Below are 20,013 nucleotides of genomic sequence, written 5' to 3' on the forward strand. Positions count from 1 at the left end.
AGGTTTCCACATCGGCACCCGGAATTTGTGCCTTTGAGCCCATTTTTTTTTGAGACAGGCTTGGTTAGGATTCAAGATCTTGATTAATTTTTTGCTGGAGTTTGGTAACAGGCGTCAGTTGGGAATGGGAGATAGGAGGAGACCAAAATCACTGTGCTGGTCTTTGATGAGGGCAAAACAAACAGCATGGGGTGGTGGTTTGTGATTCTTCTCCCCTCTGGTTTTGGGGAACGGGTGTGCAGAGCTGATTCCCGCAGGAAGGTCCTATTGGCTTTATCTCTGCAGTAGGAGAACTCCTGCTAAGCCACTCCAAGCAAAGGCAACAAAAACAAGCAGCAAGCAGTCCTTTGTGGACTTTCCTATTGCATTCTGCAAGTGTTGTGTCATTTTACCCAGGCTCATGCTTCTCCTTTTACTAGTAGATAGATATTGTGGCATACATATTTTTTATTATTCCTGTTCTCTCTTGCAAAGAATGTAAAGTCTGGTCATGAGGCTTTGCTGTGATTAAATCTCAGCGAAGATTTTTTCCAAATGGGTTTTAACTGAGCTTTCTGATGAGCGAGACCACAAGAGAAGTTCTTCTAATGCTCTTCAGGCAGGTTCCCAGCCATGGTTTTGAGCCTTCTGATTTCAGCGCCGTGAGGACTGCCCACAGAGGAGACTGAGGCAGTTGTGATCCTCCTCCTTCTTCTGTTTTGCTCCAAAGTATTTTGAATATTCCTTTCCCAAATAAGCATTGCAAGACTCACTGAGGCGGAGAGCTACAAAAGTACGAGGAGTACGGTTGCACATGACCATTTTAAAAAACTGAATGTACCTTTTTTTTTTTCATTTCCAAAGATCTGCTTTTCATTGTTCAGGGGGAATTTTCAGTAGTCCAGTAATTACAGTTTAACAAGATGTTTGCTGTAAATGGTCAGGCCTAGCTGGAGAAAACAGGATTATAAATTCAATTACTGTAAAGCTATGACCTCGCCTTGACCCCTCAGACTTTGCATAAAGAGGGGGGGGAGAAAATCCCACCAAGAAATGGCTAGGAGGAATGCAGGGCTCTTAAGTCCCCAGCAGTGTGAGTTAGCAGTGATAAAACTCCAGACGTTCCCTCGTTTGATGGGCTTCTGCCATCACAGTTCATTATCTTAATAGTGGGCATTAAAAGGGAATTAGGTTTGGGAGAGGTAGGGGCAGGTTTTGACAAAAAAAAAAAGAATTGAAAAAAAAGTCAGAGGACATAAGGCAGAAATGGCACTAATGAGGGGGAGGTAGCAGATGCCCTCACGAGCATCTTGCTGGCTTCACCTGTTTGGTTTTATTTCTGTGCCCCATTCTGAATCGAGAAGAGCATTGCTGGTATTGTTTCCTGAAAACTCTGCTAATTCCCCCATGAAAAGATGAAATGGAAGTGTCTGACTGTGGTAGAAAGCAGGCAAACATAAATCAGCTTGGAAACCCCAAGCTTGTGCTCTCAAAAGGTCATCAGGGTTAGAGGTTTTGCAGTATTTGCATCCCTTCGCAGCCTGACAGAGTTGGGCGAGAGGGCTTGGGGAGGGGTAGAAGTCATCCCTTTCCTAACCGTTTGCTTTCTTATCTTGCAGGTTTATTAATGCTAGAAGAAGAATAGTTCAGCCCATGATAGACCAGTCCAATCGAGCAGGTAAGTCCCCAATAGTAGCTGTATTCAAGTCACGCAGACAAAAAACATGCTCAAGCCATTCACCGGGAGGTCCATTACCTGGTAAATAAATGAGAAATGAATGCTGGGAGTGATCGACAATTAAAATGCAACCAGCTTTCTTTCATTACAACCCTAATAATTTTGACATGATTAAAACATTTGGGGAAAAAAATTGAAAATTCAAAGAAAGAAACTAAAATGATCCACTCCATGACTGGACTTCCCATACACATACAAGTAGTTGTTTTGAGTTTTCCTTCCCAGCTCTTTCTGCTCCTATGACCACTCCCTGGTGCATGGCTTGGTGTGGAATTGCTGTAAACTTTATTACCTGTCAAAAGGGCAAAGGGGTCAGAATCGCTTGTGGGACTCAGTAAAGTTCAAAGACATTCAATGAGGTAGAGCTTTATGTGCTTTAATAACCCAAGGCAGCTTACTTCTGAAGCTGGCTTTTAATGTACAGTTAAAACCTCGAGTTCAGGTAGTGGTACTTGTATAGGATCCTTTTGTCCCTTGTCTCTTCTTCTTAGTAGCTGTCTTTGGGGATTGATGAGTATTTGGCATTTCCTTTGGGGGAATTTCTTTTTATTTTGTAAAAAATCTTAAGTTTTCACATGCTGGTTCTGTCTGGGGTCTTGGCTCGCAGCTCTGTGTGGGTATTTACCATTGAAGAATAGCCAGTTATTCCCAGTTGGTTTTGCTTTCCCAAGTCTCACTGCCAGACTATCCAAATCCATCGTTGTCCTAGATGCCTTTGGGCCACAATTCCTTTTTGAGTACATTCGATTATTTTGTCATTAGAGGTAAATATCTGGCATGAATGTGTTCAGGTCCTGCTCTTAGAAAGGCACACGGGCGTAATTTAACACACTGCAATTTCAGTGTGACTATTCCAGCCATAAAATCCAGCTCCTATACAGGTCTTTGCATTGACGTCAGCAGTGGCAGCAGCTGGAGCTGGGGCTCCTCATGTCTCGAGATTTCGGATCGCTAACTTCATTTCCAAACTCGCAGTAGGAAATTAAGCCAAAACCAAGCAAGTGTGTTAGCCCAGCCTCTCAATTTGAGCAGTAGATGGTTTTCACTCTTATTAGAGCCAGCACTGATAGCTGTCTCACAGAGTCCATAGATAGGGGGGTTGTGTCTTGACACGAGAGGTGCCCCTTTTGGCTGTTGCTAAAATGCAATGTTCTACACTTTTCCAGTAAGTCAAGGCACACCCTATAACCCTGACGGGCAGCCGATGGGAGGTTTTGTGATGGACGGCCAGCAGCACATGGGCATCCGAGCGCCAGGTAAGCCCTCGGGGTAGCGTCACCCACTGATGGGTGATCTCAGTCATGCCACCACAGGTAACCACTCTTCCGCCCTTCACCGTCGTCTCAGCTGTCTGCCTTGCCTTGCCTGTCTTCTGCCTGCTTTCAGTCACCAAGGGAAACCAGGCATCTTCTCTCTCGAGGGGTCCTGGACTCTCTGCCATGCTGTGTTTTGGAAAGGGGCTTTTGGCACTATCTGTTGACTTTGCTCATTCTCTGGCATCTTCTTGGATTTTTATCTCCTTCTAGGACCTATGAGTGGAATGGGCATGAATATGGGCATGGAGGGGCAGTGGCACTACATGTAACCTTCACCTAGGTAACCAATGGCAAAGCCAGGGGGAAGTAAGTACAAACGGGGTCTTTGTTCTCACTTTGTCCGAGGGATATTTGTCTCCTTACATTTCCCTATGTTCTCCCTGCCCATAGCCTCATGCTTGTTCCTTCCTTTCCATCCATCCATCCTGTGCCTGGGCTCCTTTGGGTTTCTGTCCTTCTGGTTCAGCTCAAGCTTTCCAAGCTCCCAAAACCCGTGTGCGCGCGCGCGCCGTACACTGACGCCGCCGTACATCGACGCCGCCATACATTGATGCTATTATCCATCCCTGAGCACATGACAAAACAAGAAGCAGCCAGGGAGGTGGGGGAGCCCGTCGTCTTGGCAACAGACTGATTTGCAAAATGTAAGCGGTCTGCAGCAGCGCAGGGAGAGGAAAGAGCATGTCCCCAAAGTGTCATAAATCTGTCTAACCGCAGTTGATGCATGAGTTACATTTCTCCTGCTAACCTGCAAGACACCAAAAAAACCAAACAGAGAGTTCTCATAGGTGAAAAAAAAAATAAGCTGTGGCTTCACTTAGTTGCTTTTTGGAAGGCGATGGACCAAACTTTGGGGATTTTTTTCTTAATTTTTTTCCCCCCCAAGTTTATTTCTCTTTGTCTGTCCGTCATAATGGGATTACGTGTGGCAAAGGAAAAAGAGAGAATACAAAATAGAGGTGTGCGCAGCAGGCTATGGAGCTTAGCCCAGGCTAATTGACTATATCCAAATTAAGTATGCCATCACTTGCAGTGTGACAAATGGATTTGACTTATTCAGTATACAAAAATAGAGATCATTAATGCAATCTTCAGTGGCAGGCCTCCCGAAGAAAGCCTAGAAAAACTGCCCCAGTTTCCCCCCACCCTTTTGTCTTTTTATAAGGGAAAATACATTATACACCTTTTTTTTCTTTCTTTTTTTTTAATATTTTTTTTCTTTAAAGAGCAAAGCAGTTTGAAACACCAAGGCACCAGTACCGTGTTTAAATGGTGCCTGATTCTGTTTCTTTCGCTCTCTTTCTAGAGTTACAAGCAGTTATTTTGGCATCTTTCTTGTACCCCCAGCCAATATTAACGCAGGGTTTGAAGTTACCCAGGCCAAGTGTATTTCATAGTCGTCTTCTCTGGGTACAAGTCAAAACTAAGTTTTAACAATTAGCTGTGAAAACATTCCTCTGAGCTTGGGAATGCAACAGCCTTATTACCTCATCATGGAAATTTCTAGCTTAGTTAATTTAAATATTGTTTCTTAGTTTCTGGGTCAATTAAATTTAAATGATGTATTTTATGCTTCGTGACCAATTAAATTAATAGGTTATTACAAAAAATATTATCATCTTTTTTGATTAAAGAGCTGTGAGTACAGTATATTTTATAAGCAATTTTCATTAGTTCAAAACTGTTCCTTTAGGCTAGATTAAGCAGCTATTCATTGCTAGAGTCTTGAGACCTGATTCCAAGGTGTTCGGCGCATTCACAGCGCGCTCTTACTTAGAACTAAAGCCAATTGAACCTACTTAGCAATAGCGTATGCCTTTCACCCTTGATGATTATGGAGCTTATAGCTCTCCGAAACAATACACCTGTCAGTTCCCATCAGCTACAGCAATCCAAGCAGAAGGCAGAGGCCCACAGAAAGCAGGAGGTTTTATTGTTTTAGGTCCAATTTTTTTCTTATTGTTCTCCCAAACCCACTGCAAGGTTGACTGAGTTGCGCGTCTGATTTTTTTTCAGACAGAAGTGAGCAAGGGGAAAGAATTAATTGATAACTGTTATTGATTATAGATATATTTTTAATGCATTTAAAAATACAGGTTTGATTTAACAATTGCCCTTAGTAATCCTATCAATTTCGGCTTCATATGAGGCCTTTGTTCAGTGATGTATGTGCTTGCTGTATAGTGTCTGTTTGAATGGCACAAATACTTGGGACAGATTCCAAGTGATGGGGCTCAAGAGCTAAATAAATAACTGTTGATAAATCTCGACACTGATTTAACTCATCTCTCCTCCCAAGCCCCTCATTAACTACTACTGATTCCCTGCCCTGTATTCCCAGCACACTTTTACAAGTGGGGAGATGAAGGCGGGTAGCTGGAACAAGGCCATGGGGGATGGAGCCCACCTAAGAGCCCTCACAAGGGCTTTCCCGGCTTGGTGCCACCACCCTGTGTGACATTAGTCGTCATCAGGCTGGCTCTGCCTTGGGCAGGCTTCCAGATCGGAAATATCTCCATCGCATACGTTCCTAACCATAAAAGCAGAAAGTGGTTTTATCTCCCAGAACTCTGTATTTGGAGGGGGGAGGATGTACTTGGAGGGGGTTTATGACCTGAGAATCATTCCTGTTGCCGTTGTTGTGAGTCCATACATAGACTCCAATCCCACAAAGGCAGCTGCACTTACACATCCATGACTTTGCATCCCGCCTTGGGCTCAAGTCCAGCCTTCCCGTGCCCAAGCAGAGGAGCCTCGTGGCCCAATGTCCATAGCTGATCCCCAGCACTCACCACCACTTCTTTCTCTCCGCAGGGCTGCAAAGTATGCCAGGGGATTATGTGTCTCGGGGTAGTCCAATGGGTATGAATATGGGACAGCCAAGCTATACCCCACCCCAGATGCCCCCTCATCCCGCTCAGCTGCGTCATGGCCCCCCCATGCATACCTACATTCCTGGACACCCTCACCACCCAGCGATGATGATGCATGGAGGACCACCCCACCCTGGAATGCCCATGTCAGCATCAAGCCCCACAATGCTTCATACCGGCGAGCCGGCAGTGAGCGGACAAGTGATGGACATTCATGCTCAGTAGCTTAAGGGAAATACACGTTGTCTGCAGCAACGGTAGATTTCAAACATTGTCTTTCTGCAATGACTATGGAGTTCTTGGCTTCAACTTTGGACCAAGGGACGTTCCGATTCTTCACAGGGACCCTGAAAAGCAGGAAAACACCAACCGAAGTCAACTTCTGGGGACATGCTAAATACCTATATAAGACATTAAGAGAACAAAGAGTGAAATATTGTAAAATGCTATTATACTGTTATCCATATTACGTTGTTTCTTATAGATTTTTTAAAAAAAATGTGAAATTTTTCCACACTATGTGTGTTGTTTCCATAGCTCTTCACTTCCTCCAGAAGCCTCCTTACATTGAAAAAGAAGCCTTACACTTATCCTGCAAATGACAGAAAGGGCTTATTTGCAGGATTTTTAGAGCATTAAAATAACTATGTCAGGCAGAAGAATCTTTCTTCTATCCTAGGATTTCAGCCATGCACACTCTCTCTCTCCCCCCTCTCTCCTCTCTCTCTTTCTTCCCTTTCTCTCCCTTTCTCCCTGTCTCTCTCCCTCTCTCTCTTTCTAGCCTGGGGCGTGAATTTGCATGTCTAATTCATTTACTCACCATATTTGAATTGGCCTGAACAGATGTAAATCGGGAAGGATGGGAAAAACTGCAGTCATCAACAATGATTAATCAGCTGTTGCAGGCAGTGTCTTAAGGAGACTGGTAGGAGGAAGCATGGAAACGGAAAGGCAGTGTATTTGAAGCCTAATTGTCACATCAGAGCATCCTTGTCCCCATGCAGCAACCACCACCTTGTACATCACTTCCTGTTTTATGCAGCAAGAAACATGGACTGAAGATTTATTTTTAATATGTTGACTTTCTTTCTGGGCAAGACATCGGTCGTGTGCATTTTTTTTTTCCCCATAGTCCCATCATGGAGCATTTATGTATACATTGTAAATAAATTTTGTGCAAAAAGGACTGGAAAAATGATCTGTATTATTGCAATTTTTTGTAAAAGTAGCAGTTTGGTATGAGTTGGCATGCATACAGATTTACTAAGTGGGATAAGCTAATTATACTTTTGTTGTGGTTAAACAAATGCTTGTTGATAGCCTTTTTCTATCAAGAAACCAAGGAGCTAATTATTATTAATAATAATCATTGCACACTGAGTCTTAGAGTTTCTGATTGAAACAGTTTGGATTGTATAATAACTCAAAGCCCAGTTGTAGTAGTTTGAGTGCAGTAATGAAATCTGAATCTAAAATAAAAACAAATTATTTTTTGTCATGGTGACTCCACTGCTTGCAAAATTTGTTTCCTGCCCCCCTTCAGTATTTGTAGCCATTCTATCCCAAACTGGGATCCAAGAAGCTACAAAATTCAGCTAGCTCCAGAGGCATACCTCGCATTGCTATTTAAATATTGGCTTCATGTTTAAAGAATGTAAAAGTAATGCTGTGCTGCACAAGGAAACTTGCTTGGAACTTGCACTGTAAATAGTCAGGATGGGAACTGTTGCCTCTTAATAAATGTAATATTACAGGGAATTAGTGGACAGAAATTTGTAAATAGTATTACCCCCCACCCCAAATTGAGTTCTAATGCACAGTCTGAATTCTTGGAGCCACTCACATATGTTTCTTTCTGGACCTGAACATATTAAGGAAGGAGGAAAATAAAACTTGGAAGCCATTGCCCGGGCAATGCATATTTGTAAGTGAAATAACGTGGTGGTGCAAGGGGCTGCTGGACCTCTTGTGAGCGCAGGCTGGTGCAGGCCGTCCTCTCCTCATTAACCAATTTCCTCACACAGCTGTACTTTCTGCATCGCAGCCAGCGAGTTAAATAGCACCAAAGAGCCTGGGTCGGCTGCAAGACCTTTGAGTTTTCTTAAATAAAATCCCAGCTGCTAACAAATAAATAATAAAGAAATAAATGTAAACAGACAAATAAATAAATAAACTCGGAGTTTCCTGGGGGGAGGAAAATCATGCAAATCTCTTAAAGCAAAATCATACAACAGCTCCCCTGCACCCCATCCAAACCTGCCGCAACCCCCTCCCCGCCTTTGTCGGGGGGTGCTCCGGGGGCACCCCCTTGCCCACCCTGCTTGTCCTCCTGAGGTGGAGGGTTGGAGCTGGATGGGGGTAAGTCAGGGGTACAGGCAGGGCTGGCAGCAGGCAGCACAGATCTTGAATGAAGCAAGCCACCAAAGTGGGGTCCTCCCCCCTGCAGCTTGGGTCTCCTCCCCTTCCTTTTTTTTTTTTCTGTTTTTTTTTTTTCCTGAGTTTTCTTTGTTTTTCCCTTTTTCCCATTTTTTAAAGGGCCGCTCTACCTCCTAAAAGGCTGCACATCCCCGCTCCCGCTTTGTGAGCCCGGAATAATGACATTTTTCTGCCAAAACCTGAATGAAAGGGGCTTGCTTTTTGCTTTTTTTTTGTGTGTGTGTTTTTCTCCTCTTTTCCTTTTTTTTTTTCCTTTTTCTTTTTTTTTTTTTTTTTTTGGTCGCTGTTGTTGTGTTTAGTTTTGGGTTTTGTTTTTTTTTTATGTTTCTTGAAAGACAAAAACAAACCGCCCTCTTGCATGTGAGGGCACACGCGTCCCTTCCTCCTCGCAGCCGCGGAGAAGTGGGGCACAGACCTTCCTCCATGGGACTTTTTTTATGGGGGGAAGACAAAACACCCACATTTCAAATTGAGCCCACTATTATATCCCAAGACATTTAATCAGCTGTAATTATAACACATTCAAAATGAAGAATATGCCTTGACAGTATTTTTATTGTTATTGTTCATCGCACGATGTTAGACAGCTTCAGAGGCACAGGAAAGAGAAGTAAACGGGTTACAAATAGGGAATTATCCCTCGTTTAGCATTAAAATTCATTTAGATAAAATTGCCACAAACATTTAAATGGGGAGATTAGTTCCCCCTCACGCCTTATTGCACTCTCTCAATGGCTCCGTTAAGAACATTTTACACGTTGGAAATTCCGCCTTTTCGGGCCGCTCGCTGTTTCCTAGCTACCTCCTTTCACCGCACCGGGGGAGGCCGCCCGGGGGGGGGGGGGGGGGGATGGGGGTGGGGGTCGGAGGAGGCCGCCCGGCTGCGACTCAGCGCCCCGGCGTCTGGGGCTGCGCGCCCCGCGGGAACGCGCACCTCGCTGCGCGGCGCTGCGCGGATGGCGGCGGAGTTTGGGAGCGGGCGCGGATGTGGCGGGGGGGTCTCGCTGCCTCGCTGTCCTGCCTCTGCCAGCCGCGGAGGAGCAGGAGGAGGAGGAAGAGGAGGAGGAGGAGGAAAGCCGGCTTCGACTGCCATCTCTTGGGGGCTCGGGAGAGTGCCGCGGGGGGTGGGGGGTGTTGGGGGCTCCTCGGTCGCCCGCGCAGCTCCGCGGACATTGCGCGCCGCATTCCCAAAGTTTGTGCGACCCCCGGCGGGCTTCAGTTTCCTCCCAGCTCCGCTCCCCCCCCCCCCCTTTTTTTCCTCTCTTTATTTAAACAGTCCTAATTTTTCCCTCTCCCTTTTCTTTTTTGTGCTCCCCCCCCCCCAGCACAGCTTCCCGCGGAGCCGTATGCGCGCAGTGCCGCGTAAGGGGAGCGCAAAGCTTTACTCTCTCCTCACAGGGGCGGGGGCGGAGGGACGGGGAGGCAGACCCGTTAGCGCGGTATTTGCGCTCATGGCTGCGCGGGGCCTGCCCTGCCCTGGAGTGAATTTCGGCACCCCACAAGGGTTGGGGTTTTTAGGGGGAGCATCAAGCTGGCGGGCAGAGAGACTGGTGACGGGGGTGCCTGCCCTGCCAGCCCGGCCGTGCCTGCTGCGGCCACAGGCACTTTTGGGCTCAGAAGCGGCACTTTTCGGACACGAGGTGAATATTCCTACCCTCTGCGCTGCTGCGGGGAAAGCCCTAGCGCTCCGCGCGTCCTGAGCCCGCGTGGAAACCTGTGTTCACCCTCTCCCCTGACCTTGTGCCGCCCAGGATGACAATACATATACATATTATATATACGTAAGAGCAAAGCCGCGCTCCCCGAGCAGCGGCGCAGGCGGCGGACACTGGGCGCAGGCCGGGCCGGGCTGGTCGGTGCGGGGCGCATCGCGATCGTGCGTGGTCCGGGGACCCCCCCTGCTGCCTCCGAGGTGCTGCCTGGAGGTGGGTGCTCAGCTCCGGGCCGGGCTGCCGCTTTGTGTGTGACAGCCAGCAAACCTTCGCCGTCTCTTTAATGCGTGTGGAAATAACCGCATGCCTGTGTGGCAGCTGCTTCTAAAGCCCCAAGTAACTCTTTTGGAAGAGCAGGGGGAAAAGAGTGAAAGGCAAAAGAAAGACTGTTCATTTTTTTTCCTTTGGTGCCATTTTGGATGTCATCTGTTACCTTGGTGACTGTGCTCAGCCCCCAAAGCCCCTGGATTGTTAGGAAAAAAAAAAAAAAAGGAAAAAAAAAAAAAAAGCATGCTATTTCTGCACCGTCATTTATCACTGTCACCGCATAATGATTCCCCTCGCAGCTCCTTATTGATGTTTGTAATTGCATTATCTCATAAAGGGAGGGGGTGGCGGGCCGGGATGATCAATGGAGCCGCGCCGTGCATGCCGGGGTCAGGGGCTGCGGGAGGCGGCGGCCCCCCCGGACCCCCCCCCCGGGCCCCGCTCCCCGCCTGGCAGACAACAAGTCCCGGGCAGCGCCCGGAGCGCGGCCCCGGCAGCCGGCGTGCGGGGCAAGGGCACCCCCGGGCGGGCCCGTCCTTGTGGGACACCCCATCTGGGGAGGGGATGAAAAAGAGAATTAAAAATTCAAATGGGTTTAATAGTATTTGGGTGGGAAAAAACACTTGGTACACCAACGCTCCTGTTCCCCCCCCGCCCCCCATCTCGAAGCGTTTGGCCGGGTACCTGCCCGGAGGGATGGCGTGGAGGGCTGCTTTGGGGCTCCGCAGGGCCCCTTCACCGTCTGATCCCCACGAAGCTCGGCCGCGGAGGATGCGCGGGGCCCGGTGGTGGCCGCCCCTCGTAGGGAGCCGGGGACGGGAGCCCCGGAAGGGAGTGACGGGGGTACGGGGTGGAGGAGGAGGGCTCAGAAACGCGGCTCGTTCCCCTCATTTAGTTGTTTTTTTACCAGCTTATTTTCATCGCATTGAAGCGACTCCGAGAGCTCTATAAGCGAGGGCAGCGCAGCTGAAACCCCCCGAACCTGAGCAGCCAGCGGGGCTCTTTCCCCCTCTCCCTTCTCTCTCCCCAGATCTATAAAGATTACCAACGAAGTAAAGATTAACTCCTTCCCCCGCTCCTCGCCTCACAAAATGAACTCCATCTGCTGCGTTCAAAAGTTAAAAGAATTATTTCCGAGCCGCTTTCCCAGAGGATAAGCTGGTGCACCCCTAAACCCGGAGCTTGGGGGAATCAAAGCCAAGTCTACGCGACCCAGGGCAAGGCGATGCTGAGGTTGGCACAGACATCCCAGGCAGCCCCAATGGATGCCTCCCTTTAACGCGCAGCTCTAAACCGAGGGCAGAGAGCAAATCCTCTCCAGCTCGTCCTTCCTTCATTGATCAGCTCTCACCCCAGGTTTACCCCCCTCATCCTTGCCTTGGAAATTTAGCAACCCTTAGTTTGGAAGCAATACACTTACAGCCTAAGTGATACTGCTCTTTTCCCTATATATATGTGTGTGTGTATTTATATATTTTATCTTTCTATATATCCTCCAGGAATGAGGGTTGGCGCTACCGTTAGCCTTGTAAAGAAACGCCGCTCGTCTGCTTTTACATAAACATCCACGTTTCCAAATAAACTTTATAAGGATTTCAATTGGAAAGTAAAGCAGTCGGCACTGCGAAGCAATGGGGTGAAGACACTGTACTTGAAATTTCAGATGTGAACTAATCCAACTTAGCTATTTTTTCCCCTTTTCTGGTCTGATAGTTTGCAATCTGGAGTTCCATACTTAAAAAAAAAAATACATTTAGTGCCATAGCCCACGGTTAAAATAGTGAAAAATTAGTCTCGTTTCAGAAATTATTTATTTATAGAACGAACATGATTAAAACATAAAAAACACACAAACTGCAGCTGCAACAAAAAAACCCCACCGTGATTTACGATTATTAAATCTTTGATTGCCATGTTAATGTTTCTTTTTCTACCTTTCATTTGCATTTTAATCTATCGAATCTTTACAATTTTGCTGCCTCCTACTCGAATGATTGATTACACATCTGAAAGAGAAAAAAAAAAATACTAAGCTTTCTAGGCGAGCTTCTATTTTTCCTCCCCCCTTCCCTTTGCTGGTTAGCTTTCTGAAACCTTCCTCAACAATGTTAATGCAAGCAGGACAAATTAATTATGCTCTTTTAAATGTCAAAGGTATAAATAAAAACGGCCCCCCTCCTTCCCCCTCCTTTACCCCTCGCCCCAAATGGGAATATTTTTCCAAGCCGCTTGTTTTAAAGGCAAGAAGGAATCACCCTGGTAAAATACAATTAAAAGAAACATACGCGCAGCATCCTGACTGTAAATAAATATTATTGCGTGGACATTTACCTATGGAATAGGGAAAAATAAAAGCCCAGAGAAGCAAGCAGCCGAGGTGAGGGCTCCCAGGCGCAGCGGCAGCGCTTCCCTTCGCTGCTGAGCCTCAGCTTTGGGGCAGTTTTTCCTCCTCCAAAAAAAAAGGGGGGGGGGGGGTGTTCAGGACGCAGCCCCCGAGAAGAGAGGAGCACCCCATGGGTTTCCCCTTCCCTCGCACCCCACGGGCCGGAATGCGGGGTAGAAAGCCGGGGGGAGGTATATTAGCGGGTGTGTCCGAGTGTAATCCCCAAAAGGGGTTGAGTCCCACCTGAGGGATGCGCCCCACTGGCCTATGGGTGCTCAGGTGGGGGTGCCCATGGGGACTCACCCACCTGGGGGATGCCTAAGTGGAAAAACCACTCGGGGGATGCGCACAGGAGGACTATGAGCTGGGGTTTGCTTATAAGGGTATAGCCATCGGGGGATGCCCACAGAAGGATACCCACATCGGGGGTGCCGACCCAGGGCACTGGGCTAAAGGCAGCCCGCGGGCAGTGCTGGCACCTGCGGGGCGAAGGGGCAGCCTTTTGGGAGGAATCAGTGCGAAAAGGGGACAGGAGAGGGCAGGGCCGGCGGGGTGGAGACAACGGCGCTGAGGCTCCGCACCTGCGGAGGGGGAGCGACCCGTGCGGGCCGGCGGGCAGACAGGGAAGATTTAGAGGTGAAGAGATGGCAGATTGTTAAGAAAGTAATAGTAAGGTGTCCCATATACTACAGTTTTATTGTGAGGTAGTAACTACTAGATTTATTTATTGCCGAGGCTATATAATAAAGATAATGACCGCAAACTCAAGATAAATGCTTACGCCCATAGCTGGTCAATTCTTTTTTATTTAAGAGAGTGATCCGGAGAGGTGAAAGTCATCTTCTCCCGACCACAAATATCAGTCTTGGTTTCCACCAGGTTATAAACATGACATGCAAAAAGAGGAGCTGCTGCCGGGCGCGCAGGGTTGGGGGTCGGGATGTGTGTGTGCCCCCTCCTTTTGCTGTCTCCCTGCCTGTAGCACCCTCAAAGGGGAACACCGAGATGAAAAAACAGGGGGGAAGAGCACCTTGGGATAATAAATGATAACAGACACCCCCCCCCCCCCCCCCCCAAGCCCTTGTAGAAATGCCCCTTGTGAGTGGGGACACCGAGGATCGGCCCCGCACCCGCTGCCACCCATCGCCCCTACCCAGGGCGATCGTGTGTCAGCCTCACAACAAGAGCTTTGATCCCTGCACGGCCGGGAATAAAAACACCTGACAGCGAGCTACGACGCTGGAAAGAGGGAAAAAAACAAAGAGAAAGAAGGGCAAAAAATTAAAAGAGAGGGCGAATAGAGCCATACAATTTCGTGGTTTGTGCGCAGGGTGAAATTATAAGGTTGAAAAGTGCGAACAATCCTCCTCAATCTTTCCCAGCACCAGCGCAGCTCTCAGCCTTAACCAGAATCCCTCTTCCCAGCCGAACGTGAGTTACGATTTCCCCACCCGCTCTTCCCGTAGGACCGGTATCTCTCAGGGAGCTCCCGGCTACGCCAGCCCCGGCCCTCCAGAGTCTCCCCCAGGGCCCGCTCCGCGGCTGCGCCTGCCCCTGCGCGCCGCGCAAGCACCGGGCAGCCCCGCGCCTTCTCCTCCCGGCACCGCCACTTGTCTGCCACACTTCAAAGGGTGATAACCTAATTGCTTCCAGAGTTTAAAAGTAATTAAGCTATATTAAAGGAACTTAAATAAAACCGGTTTGCCGCGCACGGGCTCCCCTTCTCCTTCGGAGGGTAAAGAGGAGCCCCATTTCTCGACAAACTGCATTAAAAATCATTCATTGATATAACGTAGGCGAAAAATGTAAACAGATTTCGTTTTTGAAAGGGTATGGGTAAAGTGGTGGTAATTATGTATAATTAATGCTGAAGGGAAAATGAACATATAATAGGTTCCAAAGATTAAACCGTCTGTAACTATCAGGGGAACTTTTAAAGTTTTTCTTTTTCTTTTTTCTTTTTAAATACTTCTATTTCCTTTCACTAAGGATTTTTAGATGTAAAAGTTCAAGCTAACGTTGGCTTCTCTGAAGAATTCTGATTTGAGAAACAAATCCCTAAAAGGTTTCAGCAATTCTCAATCTACAACTTTGAAGATCATCCAGTATAAAAATAAATTGAACGGTAATTTTAACTGTTATTAATGTTTGCGGCACTTAATTTAGTTAGGTGCTGGCTTTCGATTTTTGATTACACCATAAGGAAGTTATTTTACTAAGAAATGTGAAGATAAAGTATAGGCATTCCCACACATTCTTTATATTTTTTTTTTCTGGCATGTATTTATTATAGTCTACTCAATCTATTTCAATTTCTAGGTAATGCATAATCACTGGAGCCAGTTTCCCCCCCCCCTTCCCCCCCCCAGCAACATGTTTGCGAGGGTAGTACCAGACTGTGAAGATGTAAGTCCCACTTATCTGTATGTGACATTCAATGCTAGCCACTATAAATTTAAATGTATTTCTCCTACTGTCTCAGATTGAGCTCACAGAAGTAAAGCCAGTGTGTTCAACACTTGCAAAGGTAGGAGTGGATCTAGCTTTAGCAACGCTAATAGATGTTGAGATGTTGTGCGAGCTGTAAGTTCTGTCAGAGACTGTGCCTTTTCTGTAACAGTAATTCCTAAGGTGTGAAGGTAGAGCTGTTAAACCTCATGTGTCAATGGACCTGTCACTTGAACGGTGGTTTGCAGGGCTAGCGTCTAGAGAAAATAAATGTATTTGCATAGAAAGGAAAATAAAAATTAGCAGAAGTGGAGCCTTAAACTTCTCTGTTAACTCTTGCATCCACTTGAGAGGGTAGAAATAAATCTTCTCCTCTCAGTCCTTAACTTCAGGTCTGGTTCTGCTGCAGTCCCGGCTGTTCCGGTTTGTGGGGGATGTTTTTCTTCTCCAGGAGGGAAGGATAGATACCTCTTATGGGGAATTCACCAGCTGGCAGTTCAAGACAAGGTTTAGGTTGTCACTCCCACTCTCCAATTACCGTGTCTAGCTTGGAGAAGCAAATTTGTAAGCAACAGGAGTGCTTTTTGAAATCCACCATACTGCAGAGGTTTATATACAGATTAACCCTTCAAAGTAATTCCTAGCCCTGCTCTTTAGTGCAGAGGCCAAACAGCTGAGTTTCAGCATGGCATTTCTGGTAAACCCAGCTGAAGATGCTGAAGACCCTCAAGCAATAAAGGGGTTTGCTCTTCAGGGGCTAATGTAGTTTTAACCCCTGGATCAGCTTTTGTGCTGCTCGCTCCTCAGCCTACCTGGAGGAGGATGAGCTGACAGCAGATCCCAACCCAGTGACTCACTCAGTAACTTTTCCTGAACAGCATCCATGTTGCTCAGAGATCAAAGCGAGTTCTTGGGCAAACGTACATATGGGAAGGGGGTGGAGGAGAACAAGGCTCAGATGGAGACTGCAATCTCAGAAGCTTACTTATGGGGGATGAAAGTGATTGTAAGGCCCAATTTGAGTCATGTACTCATAGAAGCTATAGTGTCTTTTAGAGCTGTAAAATCAGTTTGCTACTGAAGTGTTCAGCTCTTTGCCCAGGGAAGCTGTGAATGCTCCATCCCTGGCAGTGCTCAAGACCAGGTTGGATGAAACCTTGGGTGACATGGTTTAGTGTGAGGTGTCCCTGCCCATGGCAGGGGGGTTGGAACTGGATGATCTTAAGGTCCTTTCCAACCCTAACTATTCTATGATTCTATGATGATGGCACAAGGGCAACATGTGCAGACAGGTGCAGTGATCCCTCCCTGGCACTGGCCAGCATCTAGCACTGGTGGATTTAGCCTGCTCTTACTTCGTTCCTGATATCTCACACACCAGAAACATAAACTTCAGCCAGAGGCTTTTTACCAAGCCTAGGAAGCTCCCTGCAAGGACTCCTGTGCTCAAATAACCCCTTCCTTCCCCATCCCCCACTGGTGTCCTAAATGGATATAAAGGACAAAACCCCCTGCAGTTTGTCATTGTCTTTTACCAGAGTAAATTAACAACGTACTTCCCTTTTCAATGCCTTTTAATGTGCTAATCATCACTCAGACCGATGCAGCCACCTTACTCTTGCAGGGTACCTATTGCATCCAAACACAAGTCTAACCAAAAGTCAATGGGATTTTGGCTTCCAATGGCACCTTGGGGTGATGCAGAGTTAGGGGTGGGCAATCAGATAGAATTGACAGACCCCTGGAAGGGCAAACTGCCTTGGGGTGCCTCAGTTTCCCCACTGATGGAAGATTCTAGGCGGCTTTCTTTCCTGTCCCCTGAGCTGTTGAGGTGAGTTGCTGCCCAGGGTTTGAGTTGCCACCTCTGGTTGCTGGGACCATCAAGTTGGTGATGAAAAAGTGGGCCTAGTTTCTTCTAAAATGCTGCTCTCACAGTTCCTGTGAGCGGGATTTCCACCTCCCTTCCAAGTCCCATGGGATAGCCTATATATACCTTTATTTCCATGGGTATATTTCTTTTTGTGATACATAGCAACAAGGCTAGCACACACAGCATAGGAGTGAGACTCAGCATTTCTTTGCCATGATACCAACCCAGACATCAGCAGAAATGGAAATCATCACCTAAAATCTCTTTTCTGGCTGGATTGTGCTTTCTTTTTTTCTGCCTTATCCTAAAGTCCCTTTGCCCAGAGCAGAATTAACAACAGGCCTTGTTAATGAAGGGATCAGTAACATCTTCCCTGATGGCATTAAAACCTCCTACCTGGCAAATTAGTCCTCCCTCTAACCTCCTTCTCTTACAAAATGTTTTCTTTATGGGAACTTGTTAGTGGTTCGTTACTTGCACTGATGCTCTTTGGCAGTAATTAGGGAGGTGCTGAGGAGGCAGAGCCCTGGTTCAGACCCAGATCTAACTTTCTGCTGAGTTTGAGGAGTTGCTTGGCCACTGAATCAGAGCCAGGACTTGCATTTGAATAGGACAATCCTGAAAGGCAGTGAGTGCCTGTTGTGGGATTTCTGCTAAAATGTGACCAGCTCTTCTCCTGAATCAGTGTTCCTATCCATACAAGAAAGGGGTACAAGCCAAAATTGAAAGGTAAGATGTCTGCTCCATTCAGCTTCTGCTCTTGCATCTCTGTTGAACCTGGCAGCTGTGGCTTGAGAGGTGATGGTCTCTACTTTTAGTGCCACCATGCTCATCTGGTGGAGGACACTATCCCATGGCAGGTGGAGGATGTAAGGGGTTTCCTCTCTTCAGCTGGCCATTACTGTACCACCAGCTCAGGCAGTTGTTTTTGGTCTTTAGCTCAGCTTCGGGGCTGTGGATGAGAGTGGCTAAAATGTACAGTTCAGTTCTCCTTATGATAAGAAAACCTGATTTTTCTATCATTGCCATGTAATCTACTTGATGTCCACCCATGGACAGACCCATGGTTCTTTACCAAATCTTTCTGCCATGCAGAGCCATGTGGCTGGTGTATGCATCCATTGGTACAGGAAACACCAGGTGCTCAGTAAGAAGCATATTGTTTACACCAGGAAATAGCAGATAAGAATGGCTCATTTTGGGGCAGAGGGAAGTCCCTCCAGATCTATAGAGATGGCAGTTTGAGGTCCTGCAACGTGCTCTTTGCAGAGAGCCATTGTCCAAGCAAGTTGCTGGAAGTGGTGGGAACAGCCAAGGTGGAGATCTTCGTCCTGGGAAGGAAGAAGGAACCTTTTTAACCTCCCTGTTCCCAAGCCTGGCAGGGGCTGCTGTGCTGTGGTTCCCCTCCCAGCTTCCTTCCCCCTGCCTGGCCACAAGGCCTGGGGGCTGGTTTGGAAGGACATCTTATCTTGTTTATATAATGTGAGTGCTGGAGGCAAAAAGTTCTCACGCTGGGGGCATACCTCCTCTGTGAGAGGCAGAGCAGTTACAACAGTTACAGCTCAGGCTGCTCTCTTTTTTTGGGGGGGGGGTGGGGTGAGTTCCATGGGAGAAAATTGGCACAGAATAAAACAGGTTAAACAGAGTTGCAGCTCTTGGACACTTTACATAACCAGGAAGCCTATCTGTGTCTAAACAGCTTGGCAGCACTCTGTAGCTGGTGGCTTTTGCCTTCTTTTCGGAGAGGTACCCTGTTTTTTCCCCAACATGAGGGACAGGAAACTCTTGAAATGAAGAAACTGAAGATGGAAAGAGTGAGAAATGGCTCATGCTTTTTATTTCTAGCAGGCCATTCTCAGCATCCAAGCGAGGAGACATGTAGTCAGCCCAAGGACCTTCTGCATTAGAGCAGAGCAAGGTCTTTGGCCCTCGTCACCAACCAAGCAATGTATCTGCTCACCTCTGACCAAAGAGAACTAGACACAACCCCATCAGCACTAACGAACGTCTCCCTCAGAAAAGCCTTGGCCAGGCAGGCGAGACAGAGGAATGTGCCATAAAACCACCTCCTTGGTGGCATGGGCTGCAGCCTTGCAATGGATGTGACCCCAGTCTGCTTCAAATGGACTTTTTATGGCCTTACATCACTGCAGCCTGCCTCACTTGCCTCCCTCCTCTAAGCCACATTAGCCCCTAGGTAGGCAAATTGTGAGGCTAATAATCAATTATTTTTAGTGTATTTCTTGAGTAAAACCGCCATGGCTTAACGCTTTATAAAATCTTAACCGCTCACTGATGTACAGTGATATATATATTTTTATATATGATTCTATGATTCTATGATTCTATGATATATATATTATATGTTTAGCTATATTTTAGTCCATCTAACTATGTGAATTCTCTTTGCGTATTTAAATGTCTGCTCCAATTTGGACTTCTTGTCCATGTTGCTGAACCGTGTTATCATCTGATCAAGGGAAGTGTAAGCTTTTAGCACACAGGAGTTGTTGCTTGAGCAGTTTGTCATTCTTAGGCAGCCTTTAGGATTAAATACCATTTAATTGTTATAATTAGAAAAGCCCTTACACAATAATATTATTATTAATACTACTACTAATAACAATAATAATAACATTGTTGTTATTATTAGTAATAATAACATCACAGTTCCGTACTTTTTATTTCTTGAAGCTATCTTTATGAACTAAATTTTATGCAGGTACTAAGCTTATTCAGTGTCAATGTCAGTAAGTTATTCTGTGTCAAGAAGCAATATTTTCTCCCCTGCAAAACTGGGAATGCTGAAATACAGAGGATCTAAGCAGAGCTTTCCAGGGAAGGGCTCTGACCTCACTCTTCATATCCCCCAAGTGGAGAAACCCTTGAGTTAGCTCAAGTCCTAGAAGCAATTAGTATGTAGCTTAAGTGCTTTCAATGTATGTATCCAGGTTGAAATACCACACTTCAAATTTTGGCTTGGGGAATTCC

At 46.7% G+C, this 20,013-nt stretch overlaps 1 protein-coding gene across 7 annotated transcripts in view; it reads left to right on the plus strand.

The window, feature by feature from the left end:
* MEIS1 (Meis homeobox 1) overlaps positions 1–7,404 on the plus strand; it is a 108,476-nt gene extending 101,072 nt beyond the window's left edge. For 5 of the 7 annotated variants that reach the window (XM_061356234.1, XM_061356238.1, XM_061356237.1 and 2 more), the window contains 3 exons: positions 1,599–1,657; positions 2,884–2,973; positions 5,848–7,404. In XM_061356234.1, coding sequence (XP_061212218.1) covers positions 1,599–1,657; positions 2,884–2,973; positions 5,848–6,131 — 433 coding nt within the window. In that variant the 3' untranslated portion in view covers positions 6,132–7,404. Of the gene's footprint in view, positions 1–1,598; positions 1,658–2,883; positions 2,974–3,243; positions 3,340–5,847 lie in introns of all 7 variants that reach the window. The other 2 variants (XM_061356239.1, XM_061356240.1) reach the window with 1 other exon arrangement.
* The last annotated feature ends 12,609 nt before the right edge of the window (positions 7,405–20,013 follow it).

The sequence above is a fragment of the Neopsephotus bourkii genome, unplaced genomic scaffold (genome assembly GCF_033783945.1).
Source record: "Neopsephotus bourkii isolate Nb327-2 ecotype Australia unplaced genomic scaffold, CSIRO-AGI_Nbou_v1 NB_845, whole genome shotgun sequence".
NCBI classification, from domain to species: Eukaryota; Metazoa; Chordata; class Aves; order Psittaciformes; family Psittacidae; genus Neopsephotus; species Neopsephotus bourkii.